Here is an 18328-nt window from a genome sequence, read left to right as displayed (position 1 = left end):
TGGAAAATGTATAATTTGTTCCCCTCATCGACTGGGTTGATTTAATTTGCAAAGCAGTTACATACAAAAGGCTGTTCTCTACTGAAGCAGTGCCTTTGGTGAAATGAATTTTTCTAATCTAATCTAGTGTAACTCATAAATGTGATTTGATTTAGGTTGCAAGTTCTGGGGTATACAGTACTGCTTTCATTTTCTGCCTTATCAATGGCCAAGTTTGGTCCAGTTACGTCAAAACTGGTTGGTTCTGTGTGCCTTGCTTGCACCACAATAGTGTTAATTTGCATTCCAAGAAAAGTTTCATATGTCTCACATGAATAGGGATATATTTGTCTCCAGACTAGAATCTTTCTCTATGTGAATTAATTCTGTGTCTATTAAGTGAATAGTTGAAGCTGTGGAAACTAAATACAGTTGTCAGTAAATGGAAGTCAGGCTCTCCCAGTGCACTGGAGAAGCACCCATCAGATCAGTTATGTCAAAATCTGCATACTGCTGTACAAATAGGACAGTATCTAGTTCGCTGAGGTCTTGTTTTAATCCAAAAATCATCTTTCTAAAACAAAACCTTATAATATCTCATAAATTCTGGACAAGTTAGGGTGGAGAAATAGTGTGCTATGTGCAGCCACAAGCAGCCCTGCTGTTTTGTTTATGACCAAGGCAGAGAGGTAGGGAGCTGAGAGCAGCTCTGACTGCTGCCTGTTTTCTCTTTTAACTTCAAGACACGACACTTGAAGTTAAGTGAGAGATGTGCCATCTAGAGATGTTATGCCTCTTTAGTGTGAGCTTTATATAAACTTGTAACAAGTGCCAGAGAGTTTCCAGTCTAAGGCCTTGGCATGTGCTTTTCCACGGTGATTAATCCAGTGAAGACAGTGGATTCACTCATACCTAAAATCATCTTAAGAGGATTCTCTCTTACACGCACACATCTTTTTATTTCAGGATTTCAAATTTCCTAATGGACTAGAAATAAGCAGGGGCCAACTGTATGTAGTGAAACATCGAAGAATAGAGGTATCAAGCAAATTCCACAGGGACCACTATTGGAACCAGTGCAAACTGCAACTAATTTATAGGGATATGTAAATTGAACATTAATCAGATTTTCAGACAATAAAAATGATGAGGGATTGCAAATGCATTGGAGGATTTAAAAAAAAATAAAAAAAAGAATGATCTAAGGAGTCTAGTGGCATGTGCAAACAACAGTGGGATAAGATTTAATTTAGATAGATGCAAAGTAATTCAGCTAGGGAATGCTAATACTGAGCTGAAGAAATAACTGCGTGATTGTAAAGAACAGTGCTGTGACAAAGGTCTTTGGGTGATAATAGATGACAAATTAAAGACAAGGACAAAGTGTGACGCTGTTCCAAGTAAATATATTTTATATTTGTTTTATACTTGCATAGGAGAAAGATGTAAGAACTTAGAGGTGAAGCAGTAATTGTGCTTCTCCTTCTTTTCCCACTGTCTCACATATCTCCTTGGTAAGAAGTAGGGCAGGGAGAAAAGTTAAAATGAATTACAAAGAATTCAATGAAAGATAATAGCAATATAGAGAAATAGATTGCTCTCCATGACCACAAGGAAAAATTGAAGGAACCAATGATGTACAATTTACAGAAAAGATGAAAGAGGGGATGAAAATATTTATAATACAACACAATAGAGGTCAAGGAATTATTCTGTATGGTAAAGGACAGCAGAGAGTAACTTGGACATTGAAAAGGGAAAATTACTTCTGACAGCAAAGGAAGAAAAATAACCTGCCAACAACAGGGTTGATGAGACAGTGGAATGTGTACTAAAAAACTTCTTAGAGACCACATCACCTAGACTGCAGGTGGCCATGATAGGACATTTAATGAGTTCATTATGTGGAAGATGATTGTATGTTAGTGCTGAGAGTTGAAATTGGGCTCAGTAACCTAGGATACCTGTGCATTCCATTTATCTCTTATTCTGAGGACAAAAATCAGAATACAGCATTCATATTTTTATTCCACAGCTGTAAAGCCCAAAGAAATCTGAATTCATTCTTTGCTATTGTTATGGGTCTCAACACTGCGTCTGTCAGCCGGCTGTCTCAGACCTGGGAGGTAAGACACATCTTTGTATCTTTTAGACCCTGTCAAAAACATTTTTCATCTATGTTGTGTACTGGTGAATTGCCTTTTCTTCCTAATTATTTGTTTTTCATGCTGAAATCTAACAGAGGGCAAATGCCACAAGAGAAACTTTACTGTGACCTGAAGCCGTAGGTACACAGCCATTCAAATAGAACTAAATATGCCTTTCCAGAGTTTCTAAATAAGAGCAAAGCAAGGAGATCTTACCCGTTTGTGGAAGAAGGGGGTGGGTGTGGATGGGGGGGAAGTCAGGTACATTATCTTAGCATTTTAAATATATGTCAGAACAGAAAGTCTTATAAGAAAGTCTTATAAGATTGGTTCTAAACAAAGCATACCTTATTATGGAATAATTTCATTTATTCAAGGTATATATATCTTTGCTGATGAAACTAAAATGGAGGAAAAAGTCATTTAATGTAATATGCAGAGAAATTTCATCCCTTGCCACCCGCCTAGCACCATAAGTGGGCAGTACTCAAAAAAATTAACATGTAACACAAAGTAAAAAAGCATAACTGTGATCTCCTTTGTTGGAGATGCCCTTGAGCACCAACAGCTGAAACCCAATGGCCGTTGAAGGGTCACAAAGCTATCTAACACAGTCCAGTGAAGTCTTTCCCTCTTAGCTGAAATCATGCATGTGAAAACATCACCGTGTATGTCAGTGACATTGGCATGTAGAGAAATATGTAGAGAAATGAGGGCAATGACTGCTGCTTTGGGATGGAGTTTACAGGGACTTGGATAAGCAAGGCTATTTCAAATAACAGTTAAAGCAAAAAAAAAAAAATAGGAAAAAAATACACACCTGAGGAAAACAATACAGAAACCCCTTGTTTCTCCAGCTACTAAAATGCCTTGCCCATGAGGGAACATTTGCCCTCTTATGGGTTGACTTCATCTCTTTTCTTTGGGCTTTGGTAGGAGAGTGGAAGGGGCTAAATACAGGTGGCAATGGTGGTGTAAGTGTCTCCAGCCTGCAAGCACACAGAGCTCTCCAGTGCGGTGAGACCCCTCTGAAAATCGTGTGCCACAGATGTTCTTCTCTGGGAAGAACAAAATGTATTGCTTGTCTGAACAGGGAGTGCCTCTGCATATGTATCATTGTAAATATGTCAAGTTCCTGTGTGTAAAATATTTATGAAGTTGCATATGTTTTTTATAAAAATTTACTGCACTGGAAATTTTAAAAGCAGAAGGTTATTTGCATTAGTAATGTGACTTCTAGAAAGTAGAGCAATGTTTATAAATTAATTATAATTACTTACACATGTAAATGAAGCCACCTAAATTTAAGCAACAATTTACACACTAAACTATATTGGTTCTGCACTTGAATTCTTAAATAAGTAATATACCCTGAGCATATTCTACTTTTTTTTTTTTTTTCCACACTATGCAGTGTTTTAATGAGCCTAAGATTCACTGATTGAAGATATTAAAAAAGTGCAATTGCAATTCCACATTCAGTTATCTTTGCATTTTAATCGTACAGCTCATCCACTTAATCTTAATTGTTCTAAATCTCTTTGGTAGTGTCATTGTGGCTGTTGTGGTCTAAGTACACAGGCAAGGCAAGATTTGTAGTAAGGGGATATATTCTACTTGAGCTAACCAGTGTAGCTGGAAAAAAGATACGCAAACATTCAGGTCCACACACCCGTCTTCAAGTCAGAAATACAATAAGCAAAATTCAAATTGAACAACAATTGCTTTGAGTATGAGATGAATCCATTAAAGCATCTTAGAGAGTGGATGCTTATGGAATAGAGCAGGCATTAGCATATAGGGAATGAAGGAAGAAGTTATGTTGTACCTGAGCTCTCAAGGAGGGCATTTTGTGCAATTCCCTGTGGGATTAGGATGAGACCTCAGAGATGGGGTACTCGTTTTTTAAGGGAAGTTCTCGTTCTCTGAGAGCAGCATGGAATACTGCACCAGGGTGGTGTATTGAAAAGCACTGAGTATTATGCCAATTCATTTCCAGAGCCCATAGTTTAGAGAGAGAGAGCAATTATAAAAATAATATTTAACCTGGTTGTGATTACAGAATCTGAATCCTCAGTCAGTGCTACTATTTCTATCTTGATAAATACAACAGATACGGACGCTGGGCAAGAAAATAAAAATGGCTGCTAACATGCAGTTTTTTGTAGAAGAATGGTGAAAGTGTGGAGACAAGGCTTCAGTCACAGCCATTATGTTCAGGTCTGTAAGTAGGGTGTTTAGAGCTGAGAAGCAGAAGTAACTGCCTGAGGAAGTGCAAAAAATCAGTCTCATGGAAAGAAAGAAAAAAATAATAAACATTTTTCTACTTTTTAAAATCAAATTTACTGTTTTTTTTTTTTTTTTTTTTTTTTTTTTTTTTTTTTTTTCTCTGTGTTCCCCATTTCAGAAAATTCCTGGGAAGTTCAAGAAACTTTTCACTGAACTGGAAAGCTTGACAGTAAGTACAGTGATGACAGCCCAACAGAGTTGCTTGTTGTTACTTGCCATTCTTCTTTGTAATTTATTTCAAGACCGTCTGTCATTATCTGGAGCTGAAACTTGGTTACATCACATCTGAGGTTTGCCATAGGCCACAAAGCTCTCCAGAGCTCAGAGGTGGTCTCCAAAAAAGAAACAAGCCCTGTTCCTGACTGCTGGAGGAAAGGCAGAGAGAGGCAAACTTGTCGCTAGTTCACCAGTACCAGTTTGGAAACTGTTCTGTTGCTGTGGTGGTTAATCGTCCTCTATCCAAAGAAATGTGCTGCATATCAGAAGACAAGGAGGGTAGTTTTAAAAAGCTAAAAAAATAAAATAAAAAATCAGAGGCTCGGGATCTTTTTCACCATTATTAAAGCTGAGTAAACAAGTGTTTCCTCTGGCTGTGAGGGAGCTGGATGCCTGGTGAGATCGCTGCCTAGTGCAGGGAGCATGAAATCCAGCCTTTAACAATTGTCATGCTTTTGCACTTTGAGTCCTTTATTAATTAACATGTTTTCAAGATGTCTGTGAGCTGGTGTACAAAACCGCTTATTCATAGAGGAAATTGAGATGAGTTTTTGAATTACACAACACTGATGATACATAGTCTCTTATTTTCTTTGACAATGTCCAATATGTTCCTTTTATCTGAGACTAGGCAGTTTTGTTTCTTGGTTATTGGGTGAGAGGGAGCAAGGAAGAAGGTGTTTATTTTTTAAGAAGAAATTAATCGGCAATATATTCCAAGGGTATAATCAGTGCTAGAAAGTAAGCTGAAGAGATTTTGCTAATAGAAATTTGTGGGGAAATCATAGAGCAAAGTGAATCTGTTCTGCAGCTTACTCCATTTTTAGAACTGTTTCATCTAGAGGAACATAATTGCTTTTGTTGTTTTCATTGTTTACATTTCCTGTTCAGTTTAGTAAGTCACCTAGTTTAGAAAACCTTTATCTACCTCGTTTCCGAAGAAACCTTTTTATATATAAGTCATGTTCAGATTGTAAGCCGATAATGGATTTAGAATTGCTCTTTTTATAGCCTATTGATTTTTCTCTCTATTACCCAAATGGTTTTGTAGGACCCTTCTCTGAATCACAAAGCTTACAGAGATGCATTCAAGAAAATGAAATCTCCGAAAATTCCCTTCATGCCCTTACTTCTGAAAGGTATTGTTGAAGCTTGTCTACTCTTTTTTGTCATGTCAGTGCGTGTACAGAAATTTGTGATGGTTAGTTAATATAATTAAAAGGTGATTTTTCCTTCACATGGGGTTATGATGTGTGTGACAGACGCAAGGATACCTACAAGATAGTGCTCAGTCTTGATAACAATAAACACAGCTGCTTTTTAAGACGGGGAAAATGGCAATTTTCACACAGGTTTTCAAATGGCAGTGCTTTCCCTGGCAGGCATGGGCAGAGCAGCCTGTGGTGGCTGCAGTTGCATCCCCTTGAGGCTGTCAGGCAGACAGCAGTGCTGTGTGTCCTGCAGGCTGCATGCACACAAGCAACCATGGTCACACTGCTGTTGGGAGGGTTTGCCTGGCCTCCTTGAAGCAAAACTGACTGGTGTTACAGATTTTGTAAAGCTATGCAGAACAGGATCTGCTCCCTTCCTCTGTCCTGAGAGGAGAGGGTTGTCAAGCCTCCTGTAGGTCTGAGATACACAATAAAACTGCTTGCTTAACTCAGCTAGTTGGGCAGCTAATTCAGTGGCAGGTATTTCAAACACTCCATTATCTCAGCGTCATTAATTATTAATCGTCTTGTCTTGAACATGACAAATTCATTTGATTAGTCCTTTATTTGGAAAGTGTTCTCGTTAGGCTGTTTATGCTAAGCTGCTACTGCTGCAGGTTTAAAATGTTTGAAGACAGGTCTCTAAACAAGCTGGTGACAGTTTGGGAGCCATAAGGCACTTCTCTTCTTTGCATGCATCAAAGGAGTTTACATAAATTCTGATGGATACAATTATCAAGACTTCAAAAGAAGGCAAATATAAACAAGTAACTTGTAGCAATGATGTTTGCACAGCGTTGCAATACATTGTATAAAAGCATGCACGTTTTTATAAGTGCATTCATGCAGCATGTTCTCATGTCTCTAAAGTGTGTTGGATATAACAAGGAGACTGCAAAATGATACAGTAAGCTTCTTCAATACAGTGATCCATAAGGAGATGTTGCCCTGGCTGGTAATTCTCAATGTATTGTACAGTACATGTGACTACATGCTGTATCAAACGTGTTTGTATTAAAATTATCTACAAGACCAATAAAATAAGCATCAATAGCACAGAAATCATTAATAAGTCAACAAATTAACTGTATTTCAACACAAGAGGAAGAAAAGTTGTTTCAAGAAAAAAAAATCAGTATAAACCTTTCACTAATTATGAAAAATAACGTCAGAATGTCCTTTAAACTTAATTAAATGTAAATGCAGAGCTCTCTTACAGCACAGACAGCATGAGAAAGTCAGGCAGATTTTTCAAATATGCAATAAAATGCTGTGTTGTACCATTACAACATAGCTCAGATGCAATTTTCTGCTCCACTGAATTTATCTAGACTCTTAGTTGTTGGCCGCAAAGCAAATTTCTGTTCCTTCCACCCTGAGAGATATCCATTGCAGTCACAGACTTAAAAAGCTGTCTGGAAATTTCTGCTTCCAGTAGAAGTTCCTCATTAGAAGTGACGTTTTTTCACTGCACTGATACAGAGACAAGTAATGCCTGCCTGCCAGCCTGGTCCTGAAGCTGTGTCCTTTCCGTGTCCTTTTCCCCGGGTGCCCCAAAGGTGGAGGACGTGCAGATGGTCCTGTTCCCTGCTTCCCCTCTGATTTTTTAGGGTTCCACCCAGAAGCAGAGAGGCGCTGGAGGCATGCCCAGCGTATCCCCACGCTTGCCCCACTTGCTGAGGAGTCCCTGAGTAGATCTCGGCTCCCCGTCCACCCCTTAGGCAGAGGTCTGCCTAATGAGTCCCAGCCTCGGGTTTCCAACGCATATTGAGCCATTACCATTTCCATTCTAAGCAATTACAAAACCTCCCTCAGGCACAGAGTGAATCTTTGAAACAAAAGGAAATAAATCAGGTTGGCTGTTTTGGGGTAGGATGACAGAGGTTGGTAAAGCAACCGTCAGTGTCAGCTGCAGGTTCCTGTCCTAAACCCATCCGAAACTAGCATTCAGCTTGGGGACCAAGTGGACATGAGAAGGAGTCCTGGAGATGAGCACAGGGTAATGTTGAGATGTGCAGTTACACTGGTGTACTGGAGGTTGGCACCTCAGCAGAGAGAGAGCTGTGACTTATGAAGTAATAGTGTCAGAGTCCCATCTCGTTAAACCAGTGCTGGCTGCTCCTGGTCCTCATGGGTACATGTGCATCCATGCAGTGCACAGCTAAAGCAGGAGGGAAGTGATAGGGGGGTATGGGTGGTGGTGGTGTCCCCTGACACCCCTGACTGATGTCCCCGACAGTATTTTTGTTGCCCAGAGGATGCACCACGGGAGGCAGAGTTTCAGTCCCCATAGGGAGTCTGTCCATGACCTCAGGATTTCATGTCTGAGGCAGGTGTTGCTTCGTGTCCTAGCAGGCATAAGAAAAATGGAAAAAAAAATGACCTCCAGTTACAGTTTTAATTGTAATTTTAACCTCACAATGTTTGTTTTGCCTGATTTCTTTTTTTAATTTTTATTTTTTTCTTCCCCCTCCAGTTTGTTACAGTGTGTTCAGTTCCCTTCCTGGAGACAAATATAAACCTTTTCCTTTTCCTCTCACTGACCTTTTTTTACCTTTGCAAATTCTCTCCAACAATGCTGTGTAAGAGTCTTTTAACTCCCTGGGGTTTGCCTAGCCACAATGCTTACTCCAACCTAGGGTTTCAACTCTAGTTTAGTCACTTGTGTTTAACCTCACTGTCTGGTCACTGCTGTAGCCCACATCGCTGTGGGGACTTCAGAGTCATGCTGCCCTACAGAAGGAGATGAAGGGGAGTCAGAGCTGACTCCATGCCTGGTAGCTGTGCCCCCTTGGAGCTCTGGGCTCAGGGACTGGCCAGCCCCTGCCTGGGCATGGCCATGAGTAGTGTGGCTGGATCGATCCCACATGGTGCAGAGAGCAGGAAGAAATCTGGGCTCTCATTTGAAAATCTTCTTATTGCTATGTATATGTAAAGTCTATCATGCCAAGCTTTTGTTCCCTTTTTGTAAGGTACTGTGGCCATCCTTTGTGTGATATTTTCCTCTTTTTTTTTTTTTTCATTGTTGTTTAGTCATTTTATTTCTTTGTACTGAACCACAAAGTCATGAAAAGTAATTATTTTCCCTTATATATATATTTTTTTTTCAGATGTAACATTCATCCATGAAGGAAATAAAACATTTCTGGATAACCTTGTTAATTTTGAAAAACTGGTAAGTTAATTTTGTCATTCCTGTTTTTCATAGAAATTCTCATTCTCTTCTTCCCTTTCCCCCTCTTATAAGACTAAAAGGTTTACTTGTGAGTGAAAGAAGAGGAAGTAAACAGAGGTTAGCTCTGCTGCTTCAAAGAGCAAACAGGATAAGACAGCCATCAGTTGAACTCCCCTGCCTCCTTCCTCCGCTACTCTTCTCATTCCTTCCTCCCTCCTTTTGTCCTGTAAAATAGTTGAGACAGTGGTATCCAGCATCAGTGCCACACAGTCCACTCAGTTCATTCCCAAAGAGACCTGTTCCTTTACACCACCTTGTGGACTGTTTCTACTCAGTTAAGTCCACCTGCCTGAGCTTTCTCTGAGTTGTTTTATATTTTCTTAAGGCACCATAGAGAAGGTGGGTCCAGTTTAACACTAGTGCCTGGTATGCCAATTCCAGGGATTTCAAATTAAAATAAAATTTATGATCTAGGTTAGATGATGAAGATACTAATACCTAAAACGTGAATTAGTCTGACTGTACGTATTACTATATTAACTGTTATATGGAAGGCAAATAATAGAAGTATCCTTGGGTACATCTATTCTATATATGCTGTGACATCTATGCTGGCATGATATTCCAGATGGAGTTTTGATTTTTCTCATTTGCACTAGTTCTTTGTTGATAACACTTCTGTAGCACTGAAAACCATAGCTAATATATCAGAAGAGTGTTGGCAAGGAGAAGTTTTGGTTTTGTTTGTCTGGCCTATTTGATCAAGAAGCCAAAATGTTCTTCCTGGTTTCTCTAGATGTGCAATGGCACTGTGAGTCCAGATGGTTGTTCCAAGGGAATTGTTCCTACCTATTTTCATCATGTGTTTACACTTATTCAAGAATGAACATGCAAACAGGGTGTTATTCATGAACCAGATGTTGAACTTTTTTTTTTCACATCCTAACATAACTTATATTGTCTTTCAACTTATAAGCAGATGTAGACTTTGTCTTTTGAACCTGAGATCCTCTTTTTGTGTTTTCTATTTGATTCCCGTACCTTTTCTTGTTGCAGACTTTAGGAGATCACTGATTTGCATTTAATGAAAGGTTTCCTTGTCCCAAGTCCATTAACTGTTTGACCTTTAGGTGTTTGCATAAAACTCATTAGCATGTTCTTCTTCATTGCCTCTTGGAAGTACATCCAATTAACATGTAAATTAAACTAGCCCTTGATGCACAATAATTGTTACTGAAATCCCCCCACTGGCCCATATATTAATTTAGTGGAAATATACGATATGATTCTTATTTCAATCTTAGCCAGACCTTGTTTGTTTGTTTAATGTCATGTATACATTTAATGTATGGTGGGCTTGCTTGGTAAGATTTCTTATCCTTCCTATCACCACTGTCTCCAAAGGTGGTGGGATCTTTGCTAATTGACTTCAGTGAACCAGGATTTCACCTTTTTGATGTAAAAGGATAAATGGGGCATCTTAAATGGGGGAAAAGTCTGTGTGATGGTGGTGGGGTGAGGGTTGCTAACACTGACACTTCCTCCAAATTGTTAGTGAGATCACACCCTGGGGAACATGTTGTCTCATGGTTGTCCCAAGTCCTGTGTATGTATGAATGCAGACAACAGTGCAAGCTACAGAAGTGGAAGCTTAGAAGAGATTTAAATAGGGGTGTAGGGAAACTCAGACAGTATATGTATCACACTGGTTCGTTTGGATTCTAAGGTATTTAGTCTCTGGGCATGAATGTACTAACAAGGCGCTTCACACATCACTGTGTATATGTCCATGTTTCTTTTCTACTTGTAAAGGCTTTGTCCCAGTGAAGAAAGTCTTTTCTGGTGTTTTATTACTGTGCTGAGCACTTTCTGACCGCTTGAGAAAAATTAGGGTTGACATTGACTCCTGCTTAGTTTGGGTCAAGCTGCGGAACCTCACCTGCAAATTTGCTGTTGCAGAAAAAGAAGAAAAGAATTATTCTACCATAGCAGATTACTGCTTTGGGGAAGGAATTTACTCACTGTCATAAATACGTAGAGATTCTGCTTATGAATTTCAAAGCAAAGACGGTTTATTATGTCTTCATTTGAGTCAGTACTTTTGAAATATTTCAGGTCTGCATTAAGCACTTGACCTGAAGGAAGACTTGCTAGTCTGAACCATTGTTTTTTCCAACAATATCAGATGGTTTAATAAAATATATAAGCTCTTACTGCAATCCCTGCTTATTTTATATTCTTAAGCCATCATTGCCACAAAATCCTACCATGAGTGAACTTGATTTGACATTATGTGATTGCAGTGAAGATAAAGTTAATTCAAAGTATAAAGAAAAGAATTTGCAAGGAGTAGAAAAATAAATGACCTTTTGTCTTTGGAATGTTACCCAGTAATAGCAAAATTTGAAGGGACTACAGTGGTTTATTTAACTAAATGTTGGGTAAACTCTAGTCTACAATAGAGTTAGATTGCTATTTAATTCCATATACTCTTCATCTATAAATGAAAAGACAGTCTTATACCGTTACATCTGAAGATTTCCTGTGTATTTACTGAGTAGTTTCCCTGAATTGTGGCTTCAATTTTTTTTTTCAGTAGGCAGCCATCACCCATATCTTAACAATGACATGTCTTAGATACACTTCAACAAACTCTAATACAGGTCAGTGGCCATTACCGTTTTAGATAATGCCATCTTACATAGTATCTTCAGCAGTGAAAACTGTACATGCAGCTGAAGATTTTCAACCTTCCCCAACCCCCAAATATCTGTACAATTCCCAAGACTGAGCTTTTGCTATCATCAGTTAAAGGAGTGCTAATGATCCTAGGTAGCTGGGAGGCTGAAAACCCACAAGAAATGTGTTATTCATCACACTAATGGTACGCAAGCATCTGTTTAAACAGTAAGGAAATAGCATTTACTTTGCAGATGAGTAAGCTGATTTTCTGTATTACAATTGGATCCCAGAGAGTTGGAAATGGACAGACGCTCTAATTGGGCTAGTAAAGAAGAGAGATTTGGGATTCTGCTTTAATAGGGTGTTACACAAATAAGTTCTTCACCACCACAGCATCACCTTCAGAAGCTATCTTGCGATGGACCCCACACTGACTGATAAAAGAAGCAGCAAAGAATGAGAGTGTGTGTGGTAAGGGGGGGGGGGGTTCTCTTAATTCTAGGAGCTAGATTCAAAGGGTAGCAGCTGAAAACTATGAAACACATTCTATGTTCCTAAGTTAGAAATATCACAGTGGCAGCAGTGGTGGAAGTTGTAGCTTTCCCAATACTCGCACTATTGACCATGAAGGACATCGCTTGGGAACTTCATTATAATCGGTGCAAGAACATCAGCACAAGAGATTGTGTGATTGCATGGCAAATGAAGTACAACATGTAGCAAAAATATATTTTAAAAATTGATTCACTGAATGTGAAGTTTCCGTTAAAGCTGTTTTTCCTGTGATAAGCTTTCCTGCAGAGGAATTCTGTAAGCTACTCCCTGAGTGTTGAGAGAAGAGCTGTTCTATGTCATTCTGATTTTATACATATTTTGCTGAGGACAGGTAATCTGTTCCATCTCTGTTTATTTTTGAGGGAGATGTAAGAACACCATGAACAGTTTTGCAATGAATAGTTAAGCAATTTGCTTAAATCATTGATCAGATTTGGTGAGAAGTTGTTGGCCAAATTCTGTATGTTTTCACTTTTCTATCACTGAAGCAATCAAATAAATAAGAGTAATGCTTCAACAGATGTATGGGTGAAATCTAGTGAAAATGAGTTTACTTTGCTGATTTGTAGTGAACAGTTCCAGTTTTTGTAGGTTGAAGACCTGAGCCTGAATGAGAAACCAGACTTAAACCTTTTATTTCCTCTGCGTAATCTAAATGAACATCCAAAATTTACTGTACCTCAGAAGAACAGTAAAATGACAATGTTTTAAGTAAATGCCATATCAAAGTAAACCATGTATCATGAGTTATGATTTGTTGGAACTGTAAAATGGACAGATATTTGTAACTCAGGGAAGGAAAAATACTTGCAGGAGTGTATTAAGAAGCACTGAAGAGAAATCTCTCATGTAGCCTGAATTTCCTACCTGCACTACCATGATATTCTTCCAGAGAATGGCCAAGGCAAGACATTTCCAGTTCTTGTGGCACCGCTGTATGGCTGTTGCAGCAGTCTTTCAGATGAATTATGATTCTGTAACCAATGATCCCAAGATGGTTTAATTATTCTACCATGAGGGAATCTGAATATAAATAGCTGCTGAAACATTGTACATGGCCCCACACTAAATGGAGAGAAGTTGACAACTACAAATGCATCTTTCTTAATCTTTCTTACCTCTGATTTATGGATTGGAAAGAAGAATTAAAATTCAAATTTAAAGATATTTTTTGTTCCAGCATCAACTGAAGGTGAATTCTGCAGCTCCATCATTAATACTTTGTTAAAAGTCATTTTTTTTTTCCAATGTATTCTGACTTCACATTTCATTTTTCCAGGACTTCATTTTCTCAGAGCATTAAAATCTTTCTTCTTTAGTTGGAAAGCCCAATAAATTAAAAAGTACATCATTCTGAGACACATAGGGGAAGACTGGTTCGTTATTACTTATGTTCTTCCACAACACAACTTGCTGTTCTAATTACCTAGGAATGCTTTTTGTTCCGTATTCTATAGACAGGTATCTTGTGAGTGTGGAAGGTTCCAAGTCATTTACTGTGCTTACACTTTGTTCTGCCAAAATGGGACAAAATTCTCCTTTTGGGAGGCAAGAGAATAATATATTCCTGTTAACAACAGCTTTTTTTTTTTTTTTAAACGGAATGCCATGCCTTGGAAAATGTCTGTGGAGATGTTAGGGTGTTTTGTCTATCTGGGATGTGGGCTGTATTTTTGTGTGTTGGTTATCTTACTACAGAAAATTGCTTAACTGACACTAGGACCTGCTTGTGCTAGGCAGCATATGGATATATGCTGAGGTTTTGGCTGGGCTACAGAGAGCTTGCAGCCCAATTAGACAACACATGGATACAGAAGGAGAGGTTGCAGAATACTGGAGGCCCTGGATAATGCACTAAAGACAGGAGTTGGATGCAGAAGTACCCAACTAATCCGCACGACTTTCCTCTTGTAGCCTTTCGGTTTAATAAAAGTCATGAGAACAAAAAATAAGTAATTGTATGGCTGTTTTTCATTATTGCTTTCCATGGGCTCTTTGGGAGTTGTTCTCATTTAATCTGTGCAATACCAATAAGGACCTCCTCAACTAACCTTGTTTCATCATATATTACCACTGAGCCAGAGAGCAGGGTAGCCTTTCTGTTGTTCCCCCACTGTCCTCATTTACTACTTTACTACAGTTGATTTTTGCTTTACAGCATAAGGTGAGGAGACTTTTCAGGATTTTCTAATGACAGAAGCCATCTCTGATTTTTGCACTGATGTTTTATCTATGTGTCTTTGCAGCACATGATTGCAGATACTGTTCGATCATTGAGACATTGCAGAAATAACCAGTTTGGTAAGTAGACAGATTTGCTCCTTGATTTGCCTTTTTACAGACATGGGGGTGATTGTATTTTCTGTTTTGTTTGGTTTTCCTCCCTCCCTCCCTCCCTCCCTCCCTCCCTCCCTCCCTTCCTTCCTTCCTTCCTTCCTTCCTTCCTTCCTTCCTTCCTTCCTTCCTTCCTTCCTTCCTTCCTTCCTTCCTTCCTTCCTTCCTTTCCACTTGCTTTGCTTTATTTCAGCAGCAAAAAAATATTGCCAGTTACTTAAGCAACTGGCAAGAGGGGATGTAATTTCTGGAAGGTCAAGGCAGCAGTAACCAGAGTTGGATAAAGTTTTACTTTACAAAATGTTCGTAGAACATTTCCAGATTTATTTCTTTATATATATATATATATATATATATATATAAATGATTTTCCTGCAAAAATTACTACCTTCCCAAAATACTGGGAATGATAAAACAAGATACAAGTGTAGATGTGCAAACTGCACTTAATAAAGGAGGCTGCTGTTTCTCAGTTTCCCAGCTATAACTCAGTTACCTCAGTCTGTTCTGGAGAGACTGACACCACGGAAGCATTAGACGCCAGAGAATCAAACCCTAAAGGCCCATGTTAGAAGACCCTAGCTTGCTTTCTTCTGCTGGTAACACAGGAGGAACCTTGTTTGTTTTTCTCCTCAGCAATTCTCATTCTCTGCAGAGGGGTTAAACACAGGATGGGGACAAACACCACAGTTCTTAAGGAAGTGGTTAGAGTTTTTAAGCCAAACACACTAAATATGTAATTTACTGAGGCCACTAAAACCTCTTTTCCAAAGAGCTTCAGAACTGTGCTGTAGCATGAATGTGGGATTTTCATGGTTATGGAGAAAGAGTTTGAACCATCTTCTTTGCAGCTGTATTTTCAGCAGCTGGCAGCAGAGACACTGACAAAAATAAATAAATAAATAAATTGTGTATAAATACATTTACACACATATAGAACTATAGGTACACACATATAGAACTATAGGTACTATTAAGATTTTTGATAATTTTTTTTCTATAAAATTACTTGCACATGTGCACTGACTTTTTAAAAAAGAAAGGTTGCTTACTATGGTTTTTATGTTATTTTGATACTTACATACAGAAAGAATGGGAGAAGAATTACATTTTTGTTTTTCTTCTGTTAAACCAGAAACTGAAGAAAATAATGAATAATCCAACCCATATTTCTATGTTAAATGTCTTTTATTCGGCATTATAAAATGGTAGCATTGGTTCCTTATAACGAGGTGAATTTTTTTCAGCTTCTTTGCAAAGCTTTCATCTCATCTTTGCTTTTTTATTTTATTTTATTTTTATGAGAGGTTTTGTAAGTGTTGCAACATAAATCTAAGGTTAATACCTGAGATTTATCATATAATCTGGTAGTTTGAAGTACACATTGTTATTTTATTTTACCACAGACTTGATTTATTGTGAAGCTGGCATTAAAAAGCAGCTTATACAGATATCCCTGTAGGCACACTTTTTTTTTTTTTTTTTTGGTTAGATTCGTTTAGGCATGAAATGAATTCACTGAATATTTATCGAGACTTTATGGACAGTTTCCTTTTCTAGTGGGCTTATTTTGCTCTCAGGAATGTGAATCTTTCTACTGCATCAACTCCCAGATTGGCCTGAGAGCAGCAGGCATCTTACTGTAGGAAAGAATTCAAACAAAGCCAAGCAAGGAATATTATTATTGTTTATGAACTGTATCATGTCTATTAAGCGTCTTTCTGGATCAGAAGCTGATTAGGTTCCAAGTAAGATTGAAATGCATTTTTAATGGAAACAATGCTTTTATATCCTGAAAAAAAATAATAGCATTTCCAAAATCAGTCAAAGCAGCCTGAACAAATAACACAGTTGAAGCTTTTTGTAATTTCAGGTGTTAATGAGAAATACTAATGTTTTTCAATACATGAAGCACAGCTGCTGTGATCTATTCCCCAGCACCAGAAAGGTCACTGATATATTCTGACACAGATTTATCACATTTTCCTGTTCTCTCCCACATTTCTGAAGTCAGATAGGTGCTTACTTAGTTGTGGACTCAAATGAGGGCGTAAAGGCCTTGCAGAGGGATCTGGACAGGTTGGAGAGCTGGGCGATCACCAACCGCATGAAGTTCAATAAGAGCAAGTGCCGGGTCCTGCACCTGGGACGGGGAAACCCTGGCTGCATGTACAGACTGGGCGATGAGACGCTGGAGAGCAGCCTAGAAGAGAGGGATCTGGGGGTCGTGGTAGACAGCAAGTTGAATATGAGCCAGCAGTGTGCCCTGGCAGCCAGGAGGGCCAATCGTACCCTGGGGTGCATCAAGCACGGCATCGCTAGTAGGTCAAGGGAGGTGATTGTCCCGCTCTACTCTGCGCTGGTGCGGCCTCACCTCGAGTACTGTGTGCAGTTCTGGGCACCACAGTATAAAAAGGACATGAAACTGTTGGAAAGTGTCCAGAGGAGGGCTACGAAGATGGTGAAAGGCCTTGAGGGGAAGACGTACGAGGAACGGCTGAGGTCACTGGGCCTGTTCAGCCTGGAGAAGAGGAGGCTGAGGGGGGACCTCATCACAGTCTACAACTTCCTCGTAAGGGGGTGTCAAGAGGCAGGAGACCTTTTCTCCATTAACACTAGTGACAGGACCCGCGGGAACGGGGTTAAGCTGAGGCAGGGGAAATTTAGGCTGGACGTCAGGAGGGGGTTCTTCACAGAGAGGGTGGTTGCACACTGGAACAGGCTCCCCAGGGAAGTGGTCACTGCACCGAGCCTGTCTGAATTTAAGAAGAGATTGGACTGTGAACTTAGGCACATGGTCTGAACTTTTGGGTAGACCTGTGCGGTGTCAAGAGTTGGACTTGATGATCCTTAAGGGTCCCTTCCAACTCAGGATATTCTATGATTCTATGATTCTTAGAAATAGCTCCTAAAAATAGCTTCCCAGGAACACCATTAGCAGCTGCATGCAGAAGCTGCTGCTTTGACATCTCATGTTACTTGCATAGCATCAAACAGTGCTCAGTAGAAACGAGTAGGATGGTTGGTTCCTGGAAAGCTTCTCATGTAGCTGGAGAGTGTGGAAAAAAGGATGATAATGAAACAAAAGAGAGGGAGGGAGCGTGCAAGTTAAGCTGATTGGTTTGGGGAGTTTTAAGGGTTTTCTCCTTTAATTTATGGTAATGTTATTAAAAATTCCCTGAGGACAAGGACTGGAACAGAGCTCTTCAGCTTTCGCCAGTTTGTTAGCAGTCAGCAATGGAGGGCAATGCATCTTGTTGTTTTCTCTGCCTGTCTCAGTAGCAGTGGATTTAGCTTTTCCTTTTCTGCCTCTGCCGGCTGGGAGGTTTCACAGGCAGTGAGTTCCCAAAAGCTCGTGCCAAGCTTAACAACTGTAGCAGAAAACACACACTCTTCAAGCCACCCTTGAATTCGCAAGTTGCGCAGCTAATTCCTCTTGCCATATAAGCTCCCATGAAAGAGCAGCGAGATTCTGTTGTTAGACAGAAATCAAAAGCTTAACAGATGAAAACCCAGGGGCCTGCAGAGCAGCTTTGAAGAACTTCAGCATCCATCTGCTGCACTGTTGCCTTTCACCTTCTCCAAAGGAAATGACTCGGGGGCCTGCTGTCTTACCTATTTGTTCTGAAACTGTGGAGGAGTTACAGGCTGGATCACCCACCCCTGCTCAGGGTTACCAGTTGCTCTGCGAGGGAGCCCTTGCATTGCCCTGGCAGGGGACATGCCGCCCATGTTCCCAG

At 39.5% G+C, this 18328-nt stretch overlaps 1 protein-coding gene across 2 annotated transcripts in view; it reads left to right on the top strand.

Moving 5' to 3' along the window:
* Positions 1 to 18328, top strand: part of RAPGEF5 (Rap guanine nucleotide exchange factor 5) — a 128182-nt gene that overhangs the window by 106534 nt on the left and 3320 nt on the right. For both annotated transcript variants that reach the window (XM_032181219.1, XM_032181220.1), the window contains 5 exons: positions 2015 to 2105; positions 4534 to 4584; positions 5683 to 5770; positions 8953 to 9017; positions 14501 to 14555. In XM_032181219.1, the coding sequence (XP_032037110.1) occupies positions 2015 to 2105; positions 4534 to 4584; positions 5683 to 5770; positions 8953 to 9017; positions 14501 to 14555 (350 nt within the window). The remainder of the gene's footprint in view (positions 1 to 2014; positions 2106 to 4533; positions 4585 to 5682; positions 5771 to 8952; positions 9018 to 14500; positions 14556 to 18328) is intronic.

Source organism: Aythya fuligula, chromosome 2 (assembly GCF_009819795.1).
Source record: "Aythya fuligula isolate bAytFul2 chromosome 2, bAytFul2.pri, whole genome shotgun sequence".
NCBI lineage: Eukaryota > Metazoa > Chordata > Aves > Anseriformes > Anatidae > Aythya > Aythya fuligula.
This window is presented reverse-complemented; position numbering and strand designations above follow the sequence as displayed.